Source organism: Eubalaena glacialis, chromosome 10, assembly GCF_028564815.1.
Source record: "Eubalaena glacialis isolate mEubGla1 chromosome 10, mEubGla1.1.hap2.+ XY, whole genome shotgun sequence".
NCBI lineage: Eukaryota > Metazoa > Chordata > Mammalia > Artiodactyla > Balaenidae > Eubalaena > Eubalaena glacialis.
In genome coordinates, this window is record NC_083725.1 from 117,047,684 (window position 1) to 117,057,680 (window position 9,997).

The following is a 9,997-nucleotide window of genomic DNA, read 5'->3' on the forward strand; positions in this document are numbered from 1 at the left end:
CCTGCTCTGACAAAGAACCCATTTTTGTGAGGTGGGCAGCCCTGGGCAGGCTAGGTGGTGGGTCCAGTGGGGTTTTCCTGGCTGGTAAGGGAAGGTGGCTAGAATAGTGTGCACCACCAGGGGGCGCCAGAGGTTGCTCAGCGCTTGTGAGGACTGACCGTTGGTTTTTGTTTTAAGGTGTCTCTCTTTCCTTCCTCTCAGGTCTACGGTTAGGCAGTGGAAGAGGCACACGCACCTTGCAGGAAAGCATGGTGCTAGTTCTCTCCCACCTATCAACTTGCTGGGTGCTGCCCGTCCAAGCAGGGCCACATTAAGAGACTGGAGGTCAGGCTTCCAGGCTCAGAGTTCTTTATTGATAAGCACTAGTGAACCCCTTGCCCCGTGAGCTCAGCCAGTTCTGCCCTCAGATTCCCAGCCTGAGGTGCGGAGTGCATCTTTGCCTCTTCGGTCATCTGCCTTCTGCCCGAGTCTGGTTCTTCCCAAAGTGGTGCCTAACTTGCCACATGATCCCAAGGACCACAGTGTTCGGGTCAGGCATGTGGCAGGCTTCAGAAGGGTCATGGCCAGGTCCTCGTCCTCAGAGACCACTCTCCATGTGGGAGGCGCTTAGCTTCGGCTGTGTCGGTTCTCAGAGGGGGCACTGGGAGCCTGCTGGTTGGACCTCCAGATTCAGCCTCTTCCCTTCCCTGTGAACCTCTTTCCTGCCAAATGTTCTCCACAGCAGAGCTGAGCCGAGGGGCAGCAACTGGTTCTAGCTTGTGTCTGGAGGTTCTCAAGTAGCGGGCGGGAGGTCTTAGGTGGTGCTTCAGAGGGGATAGAGATGCCAGAGGCTGTGCGAGGGGGTGTGGGATGGAGGGAAAAACCCGCGTCAGTTAAGTCCCTTGATCAGCTCTCACCCGCCCCAGCTCTTGGCCACGGCCTATGGTCCTTGGCCAACCGCTCAGTATTAAATAGTCCCTTGGGCCCTAGTGTACCCTTCCTCCACCATTAGCTCAGAGATAAGTATTAAGGCAAGCTTCTGCCTCCTGAGCCCAGCACCTTGTAGAACCTTCTTGCCTGCTCAGCGAGGAACCCCCAAGGCTGCACCTATTTCTTCCTCAGGTCAGGACGGCCCCCATCCAGGGCCAGCAGGCTGGTGGTGCCTGGGGAAGTCCCTGGCTCCCCTGAGAGCCCCCGCCGGCCTCTGACCTGCACTGGAAGCGGGGATCACCGGGGTGGGTCTGCAGCACCTGCCGCACTTCTTGGGGAGGCTTCAAGCCCATCTGCTCTGCCCGATGCCAGCGCTGCAGCCGTGTGATCCCTGCGGGGGTGGAAAGAAGACAGTGGGGCCTCGTGGGGGGCAGGGAAGCGTCCAGGCTAGAGAGTGTGGGTGGAGGGGTGTGTCAGGACCTCCACACCCCTGGTCTCCAGAGACAGTGCTGACAAGGTCAGGCAGGGGCTGGGGCTGCTTGGGCGCCGAGTGGGTGGCAGGACTGGCTCCGGGATGTGCTCTTGGGGCCTGAGGGGGCTCTCACCTGTGCAGGGCCCATACTGCCAGGCCAGGTCAAACTGCCTCAGCAGCTCCATCTCCGCTTCATCCACGCTCAGGGGCTGGGGCTCTTCCCCTGCAATGACATGCTGCTCCTCAGGCCTGCCCAAGCCTGTGCCCTGCCGGGCTGGTCCCCTGCCCCTCGCCTCACAGCTGACCCACTGTTCCCCAGCCCTCACCGCCCCTTTGCCTCTGCTGTCCACTGCCAGGTCTGGTGTAGGAAGTAGAGGACATACTTCACTTCCCCTTCCATTGCCCACGTCCTCTCTTGTCCCTCACATCCACTCCTCCCGCCCTCCCACACCTCAGAGACCTAGCTCTGGTGCCAGCTCCCCCTTGCTGTGCCCAGCGGAGCCCTCCCTCCTCTTCACTACAGGGTAGGAGTCAGTGATGAGCCGTTTCCGGCCCATGGCGGCCACCCAGGCAGGCGGAGAAGGAGGCGACTGCCGGGAAGGAGAGACAGGCCAGCGGGCACGAGAGAGACAGCTGCAGAGAGAGAGAGTGAGAGAGAGGGCTGGGGCCAGAGAGCGAGCCTGGGGCCAGCGATGGGCAGACGGATGACCCAGACAAACAGAAAGGAAGTCCGAGGGTTCCAGGGAATGACGCCTCTCCCCCACCCCCACAAGCATGCAAACAGCAAAGACCTAAGCCAATGGGAGGCCTCCTCTGCGGGGCGGGGCTTAGCCCCAGCCAATGGCAGGTGGTGCAGACAGGGGGCGGGGCAGCTGATGCAGCTGCGTTCTGGGGGAGAAGGGGTGAGGCTGGGGTGGGGGACCTGTCATGATATCCCCAGACTGCACCACCTCCTCCTGCCCCCCCCCCACTGGTCTGCAGCGGGTCTCGGGGGACTTGCAGAGTGTTATCCTCAGCCTCTCACTTCCCGTTTTCCCTTCCTAGGCAAATGTTCTTTTCAGCCTCACTAATCCCCGTGGCCGGTGTGTAACTCCCCAGAGCCCAGCCGGAGACTTCCAATCCCGCCCCTTGGCCCGCCGAGCGTTGTGTGGGCAGGTCTGGAGGTCCGGAGAGAGTTTGGGCTCATCCCGACCCCTTCCCGGCTCCCACGCCCCCCTCACCGGCCCCAGGAGACCTGCCCGGAGAAGCCCATGGGTTCTGAAAACTGCGCCCAGAGACACTGCCCACTCGGAGTCCAGACGAGTGCTTGCCTCCTTGGCTCTCCTGGGGTCCTACAGCCTGCCCCTGCCCGTCCTCTAGTCAGGAAGATTCCACATCGCGCAGGAGGTCAGACAGAGTGCGTTTGGATCCCCAGTCCTTCATCAGTAGAATCCGCCCCAATGTGAGAGTATGAGCAAAAAATACCAACAATAAACCTAACACATATATGGCACTTACAGTGTGCCGAGTACCGTTCTAAGCACTTTCCCACATATTCGCTCAACTGAAATAGACAGAAATGGTTCTTGCAAGTAGGAAGTACTGGGGACTTCCCTGGTGGTCCAGTGGTTAGGACTCGGCGCTTCCACTGAAGGGGGCGAGGGTTTGATCCCTGGTTCCAGGAATTAAGATCCCGCAAGCCGTGTGGTACAAGATAAAATGAGGAAGTAGGAAGTACTGATAGTCACAGGCAATGGTGGGGCCCCAGAAAACCATTGTCCCTCCGTGCTCCCCAGGAGCTCACAGGCTAAAGGGCAAGCAGACGGACACACAAATTGTCAGCACAAGGATAAAATTCCTAACAAACAGGAAAAGGGGGAAGAGAGGGTCAGAAGTGGGTTGGACCTTGAGGCTGACTGGAAGACCTCCTGGAGGAGGTGGGCTGCTGTAAACAGCGTCTCTCAATTCTCCACCCATGACCTTTGTCCCTTGGGCTCCTGTCATCGCTGACTCACCCCTATACCCGCCTCCTCCTCACCAACTTCCTGGCGGCAGGCAAAAGCGCTGGCCGGGGGAGTCTGGGAATCAGTGTGAGGCCCAGCCCAGCTCTGATGGCCCTACAGATATCCCATGCAGTTCTTCCTTCCAGGGGTGCAAGGGCCTGCTCAGAGGCTTCTGCCTTCCCCCTCTCGCACTGCTCTGGGGTCTGGGCGCTCTGCCTTAGGAGGATTGTGGGCACACGAGAGGAGAACGCCCTGGAGAGTAGACCACCGAAGAGGAGAAGCAGGAGGAGCAGGAGCCGGCCGTGTCTTCAGGGGCCTCCTCCCGCCCGGCTCTCCCCATCCCTTCCTGAAGGAGGGCGGAGTGGAGGAGAGAGAGCTCGTGGGCGCACTGCGCAGAGCTGGAGGGCCCTTCCCTGCCTTATTGTTTGGGCTGGGCCTGGTCTAATCCCCGCTTCTGCCTTCTGGACTAAGTGGGGCCCATGCTGAGGGAGACAGGGGCCCTGCTGCTGTGGGGAGGGAAGCAGGGAGGCCCTCTCCACCAGGCCTGGGAAGGGCTTCCGTGTGGGGTCCAGTCAGGCACAGAGCGCTCCAGAGAGGGATGGTGCCCAGGCTCTGTGGGACTGACCACCCCTCCCCAGAGGGCGTGTCTGGAGGTGTGTGGCACCCAGCTCCTGCGCCCACAAAGCCCTGAGGGAGTAGGGAGCCATGGGTGGGGCAGACCCCTCCTCATTCCTGGTCCCTCCCACCCCTGAAAGCTGATAGCCGTGGGGCCCTGCCACCGCCCAGGGAGCGTGAAATGGGGTATGCTGCTGGGCGGCCACAGCGGCTCCTACTGCCGCCTGAGCTAGTCCCTCTCCTCTCTGGCACCCTGGCTTGCTCTCTGGGCACTGTCCGGGCCATCCCTGCCAGCTGCCCACAGCCCTGCCTGGCCCAGGCCCTGCTAGCCTCTCCCACCCAGCCTGGAAGATGTCTCCCTTGGCCTTCAGCTTGTCCCAGTTCAGGTCATCAGCTCAAGTGCAGGCACCCTAGGACTGGCTTTCTGGCCTGGAGTTGAGGGAACTCTCCACAGGCAGCATTGCCCCCCTCGCCTCGTCGGACAGCAGTGGGATCAAGCCCCAAGGCTCGAAGGAGTAGGCACCCAGGGGTTTTGGAGCCATCTCTGTCCAGTTGGTATCCTTCCCTGACATGGCATCTGGAGTCCTATGCTGTGCTGACAAAACTAGGCCAGACCTTGGCCTGCCCACCCTCAGGTCTTTTCCCTCTTTACTCCCCCAACCCTGTCTGCCGCTGTTAACCTTCCTTCCCGGAACCCCTATCCCTATTCAGGCAATCTCCGGGCCTGTCCCCGGAACTGCTGTCCTGGGGCCTGCCTGTCAGTTCAGGCGTCAGGCTGGAAGCACAGGCCAGAGGTCTGACCTGGCGGTTAAGTTCTCTCTCTCTCAGGAAATTTCCCGAGACCCAGGCATAGGTTCCTTGTCAGCCCCGATCCCCAGAGGCTGGTGATGAGACGGGCAGGAGTGACCTTTGCACCTTGGCCTGGGAACACTCAAGGCCCTTGCCTCACGGCCAAGGCCAAAGTCTTGGGGGAACGCAAGAGAAAAGGAGAGAAAAGAACTGGAACAGGATCCCAGCACCTTCTTTAGGGCTGAGGCCCACCACTGACTGCTCCAAGGGGAAGGGGGATTAGACCTGGCTTAGCTCAGACAATGTGGCAGGATGGGGGGGCCTCAGCACTGCGCACGCGCCCTAAGAGTCCCTTCCCTTCCCCCAGCTCACAATGGGGCTTGTGGGGAGAGCCAGCTAGAGCTAGGAAGGTGGGGGCAGGTGGAGGGAGGGAAGCAGCTGCCTGGGGCCCAGCAGGCTGCGGGGCGTAGCCCGCTCTCCTTCCCTCTCCCTGCATCCCCCTTCCTCAGGCCCTCAGGCCCTCAGTCCCTGCCACCCACCCTGAGCTGGAGATTCTGGGCACCAGACTCACACCCTTGGCCCCCACACACTCACACACCCTGGGCCCCATTCTCCACCCTGTGGGCCAAAATTCTTTCAGGCAGCTCCTCCTGGTCCCTCCTGACCCTCCCAGACACCCTCCTTCCTCCCGTTCCAGGTTCTCTGGCCTCGTGGGCTTAAGGGGCGGGAGCCTGGTGGAAGGCAAAAGTTCCCCTAGGTCTGGGGTTTTTGCCACTGGATGTCTCTTCTGCTCTGTCCCAAACACCCCACCCAAACCTCCTCCCATCACCTCCCCTTTCACCTTGGCCTTCCTAGCTCTAGGGAAATCCTAGGGAGATTTGAAAAGGGGCCCTTCTGGCCATTCCTTACCTTGGCCACCAGGTGTCAGACTTTGTCCAGCTGGGAGGAAGGTCCTACTCGGTTTCCACCCCATCAGCCTAGCCTTGGCGATCGGGACAAATTGGAGAGGGGCCTAGAGGTGACCTCTGAACTAGGAAGGCTGAGGGATGCTGAAGGTTGGGGAAAGGGCCAGAGCTCTGGTTCTAAAGCTCACAGTTACTCCCTCAATGCCCCTACCCCCAGCCTACTGACAACGGCTTTGTCCCCTGCTGGGAAATTGGGGAACCAGGCTGAGTCAGGGAGCTCAAGAATTGAAGGAACAAAGGCAGGGACAGTTGTGGTTCCAGAGAATAAGGGGGAGCTAAGAGGGAGCCACCCATCAGAGCGCTCAGCCAGGCCTGGATCACTAGCCCTTGCCCTGTAGGTTAAGGGGAACAAGGGCCTCCCTTGGCCCTTCCCCACTCGGGGTGGCTATGGCAAGTGGGGAATGTGTGTGTGTGTGTGTGTGTGTGTGTGTGTGTGTGTGTGTGTGTGATGCGTGCTTCAATGAGTCTCCCCACATACCAAGGGGGACCTAAGTCCTGGATATGGGTCAGTCTTTGCAAAAGCAGGAAGCTGGCAAGGCATGACTACCCTCTTGCCACCCCCCAGCAGAGCCTCTACTCTATCCGCTCCCCCACCCCAAAAGTTGCCTCGCCCAAGTGACAGTTCTCCATCTTGTATGCATCCTCTCAAACACAGGTGTGTTTCCAGGCACCCAAGATGAGGATGAGATTTCTCCTCCACAGCACGCTATCTGGAGGTGACAGGGAGGAGGGCCTTCTCTCCTTCCCTCCCACTCTCCCTAACCTTCCTGGGAGCAGTAGTCGTTCTAGAGATGATGCCCTTCCCCCGGCGCCTCTGCAGGGCCCTGGGTGTTGCAGGTTCTTAAACTGACCTCTGTGTACGTGGGCCCCTGACTATAAGACCGTACTTAAGAGGTGGAACCTAAGATAACCAATGAAAACTCATCACCTCTCCTGAAGCAGCTGTGGATGGAGAACAAATGACAAACCCGTTCACAGAAAAGCTGATGAGCTGCCATTCATCAGGAGCTACGTGCCTCGTGGTCCACAGCACCAAAACCCATAGGAAGGACTCACACCCCTGACCTCATCAGTAGGGAGCTGTTGGGGGAGAGTTCAAGGACTCAAACTCTGAAATGCCCTTTCTGGCCGGGCTCCCCTCTGCATCCACCCCCTGCCCCCCACCCCTGCCACCGGTTCCCTCTACTCCCGGCCCTGTAAGCATACGCAGTGCGCGGCTCGCAGCCGCTCAGCGGGCAATCTCTAGCCCTCTAGAGTCTCTCGCCCTTTGATTCACTGCCATCCCTGCTTGCCTGTCCTCAGCCTCGGGCAATAGCCTCTCTTCACTCTGTCCCCATCTCTGGCTTGCCAGGAAATGTCAGGGAATATTACAGTCATGCCGATGAGTCCAAGACAGAGATGTGTTTGCTGATATCACTGGTGCCACATGGCTACCCAGCAACCCTTTTGATTCTCTTCTGTTTGTCCCTGATTCCATTCCCCAAACCTCTCAGTCCTTCTCCAGCCACCACCCCTCACACAGCAACACCATGTTCTGATCTCTTCCATTTAAAAACAACAACAGGGGACTTCCCTGGTGGCGCAGTGGTTAAGAATCTGCCTGCCAATGCAGAGGACACGGGTTCGAGCCCTGGTCTGGGAAGATCCCACATGCCGCGGAGCAACTAAGCCCGTGCGCCACAACTACTGAGCCCGCAAGCCACAACTGCTGAAGTCCGCACGCCTAGCGCCCGTGCTCTGCAACAAGAGAAGCCACCGCAACGAGAAGCCCGTGCACCACAACGAAGAGTAGCCCCCGATCTCTGCAACTAGAGAAAGCCCGCGCACAGCAATGAAGACCCAATGCAGCCAAAAATAAATAAATAAATAAATATAAATTTATAAAAACAGCAACAGCAAACCAAACAAACAAAAAAACCTTCCGTGATCCTGCTGCTTCCTCTAGATATTGACTTTGCCACCAAACTCCGGAGGGAATAGATTTACCCTTCCGACTTTCTTCTCACCATCTCCATCTTTAATCTCACAATTCGGCGTCTCTCAACTGCTCTCACCAAGGTGGCCTGTGACTCCCTGATTACCAGAGAGGTGGTAATCAGGGAGGAGACCCCCCCCCAAGTCTCCTGTCCGCTCTCCTGGGACACCTGACACTGCGGGTCAGCTGCCTCCTTGAGACTCTCTTCTCTTGGCTTTTCACGCACTATTGTCTTGACACTCTTTAAATCTCTTTAAATCAAATTATCGAGTACATTATCCTGTGCCCAGCATTGTGCTAAAATGCTGCAGGGATGCAAAGATGAATACATGGTGGAGGCTGCCCTCACGATGCTACCTGCTTAAAAGGGAGGCAGACACAACAGCCCTTGTCCTGCCCATCCTCCAAGAACAGCGTCAGGTCCCACGCGGAAGCACTTACTGTGTCCTAGGCGCCGGGAGTACAGCGTGGTCTTCAGACGCCACTTCCTGCCCTATGGGGCCCACGGCCCAGCAGACCAGCAGGGCCCTCGCCCAACTGGATGCGATCACTCCCTCCTTCTTGACTTAAATAGCATTTTGCCTGCGTCTTTCTGCACTTAATCAAATTCTGCTTTGGATTCTAGCATTTGGCAGGGGGTGGAGATGGGGGGATGGGGGGGCTGGTCCCTCTTCCCGGATTTTGTTCAACACACTAATTGAACACCTTCTTTGGACTTGAGCTTGAGCCTGAGCTGGGTGCTGGACAGAGAGATGGGGAAGACTCAGAATCTGCCCCCAGGAAGCTCACAGTACGTAGCGTGGGACGTACCTTCCTTCTCCCTGTATCCCGTTTAGCCCCTTGCTAGGTGCCTCACAGTACAGCCTCTGGATGGAGACAGCCCAGAGGCCCTCTCCTTTCTATCTAGTTAGGCTGGCGGTGGGGCCTGCAGCTGCCCCTGGCCACACCTGGGCCGCTGTCTCTGCCAGAAGAGCCTGGACCCCTCAGGGTGGACGTGTTCCCCCAAACTTGGGTCAGGTGACTCAGGGACTTTCGGCAGAGCCTGGCTCGCCCCGCCCACAAGCAGGTCCTGTCGCTCCTGCACCTACACTCCCAGCTCCCCCTCTTCTGGTGGCTCTGCACTTGTCACTATCTCCCAGTGCACATCACGTGAGCATGCTTTTGTTTCTTATCGGCTCAGGTAAGCTCGCTCTCTTCCCAGAGAGACTGCAGGCTCTGTAAGGGCAGAAGCCAAGTCAGGCCTTGGACTTCTTTCCTTAGGCTCTCCGACACCAGTTAGCATGGTGATGGGCAGGTAATTAGGTCTTTAAAATATCTGTCAACTGATTGACATCACCATCGTTTGTTACTTCCTTCACTTAGGGCACTGTCTCCAGGAGGCCCTGGTAAAATATCCCCGTATTACCTGGGAGCAATTAGCCCATTGATCTACCCAGTGGCTCTTCATTAGAGCGTCCTGACACGCCAGACATCAGTCATCTGTGATTACTGATCGCCGCTGCCTCAGCCAAGCATCTTACCTTCATTGTTTCTCTTATCCTTTCCAACATTCTTATAAAGGTATTGATTATTCCCATTTTACAGATGGGGAAACTGGAGAATAGAGAGCTTTAAATCATTTGTTCAAGGTCACTCAGCTGGTAGGTTATGGACCTGGGATTTGATCTTAGGTCATCCCTCAAACAGCATCTGTCCCATTTGCTTGCAGTCCGGTATGAGTTTCTCTCTCCCCCTAATCGGCTGTTTTATGTTGGAGAGAAAAGTGTAGAGTCACAGCTGAGACTTGATACTTGGCCTCAGTCTGTCGCCCTCCCTGGGAGATGAAGGGTATTGAGAAGGTGAGGGTCACTGCTGAGGGAATCCGGCAGCCAGCCACAGGTGGGGGTCCTGGGGAAGCTGAGGGCTAAATGCGCGGGGCTCGGAGAGAGCACCGGAGGGCAGACAGACAGCTGTGCAGGGGGACAGACCCGTAAGACCACTAAAGTCAGCCGGAGGAGTGAGGTAGACGAGCAAAGGCTGGGAGGAGGAAGGTAAGCGACAGATATTTGGGAGAACTAGAGGAGGGGGTAGGTGGAGGGGCAGGAGCGGAGTCTGCTGTGCGCATGTCTTCCCGGTGGACACAGGGGAGAGAGCCTCTTCCCCAGCTCTTGGCATCTCCTGAGCTAACCCTTGGGCTTCCGGCCCTCCACCAGCAGGTGTGGGGGGAGGGTGGAGGCGGGAAGGCCCGGAGAGCAAGGAGGAGAGCCAGGGGGCGGGGCAAGGCCGAGCAAAGAGATGAAGTTCTGGGGCA

The 9,997-nt window shown here is 58.1% G+C and overlaps 1 protein-coding gene across 1 annotated transcript; it reads right to left on the reverse strand.

Moving 5' to 3' along the window:
- Positions 1-331: 331 nt before the first annotated feature.
- POLD4 (DNA polymerase delta 4, accessory subunit) lies at positions 332-2,142 on the reverse strand. The gene is made up of 4 exons (XM_061203839.1): positions 1,842-2,142; positions 1,515-1,604; positions 1,189-1,300; positions 332-830 (listed from the first exon to the last, which is right to left on the reverse strand). Exons 1-4 carry the CDS (start codon positions 1,936-1,938, stop codon positions 806-808), a joined length of 324 nt encoding a protein of 107 aa, XP_061059822.1. The 5' UTR covers positions 1,939-2,142; the 3' UTR covers positions 332-805.
- Positions 2,143-9,997: the final 7,855 nt, after the last annotated feature.

What these genes read in the sequence shown, in the direction of transcription:
- POLD4 (XM_061203839.1), bottom strand. Translation starts at nt 1,938, where the DNA reads ATGGGCCGGAAACGGCTCATCACTGACTCCTACCCTGTAGTGAAGAGG. An exon ending in GGAGCTGGCACCAGAGCTAG is followed by an intron (nt 1,605 to 1,841) that starts GTCTCTGAGGTG and finishes ATGTCATTGCAG; the next exon opens with GGGAAGAGCCCCAGCCCCTG. An exon ending in GCAGTATGGGCCCTGCACAG is followed by an intron (nt 1,301 to 1,514) that starts GTGAGAGCCCCC and finishes CCACCCCCGCAG; the next exon opens with GGATCACACGGCTGCAGCGC.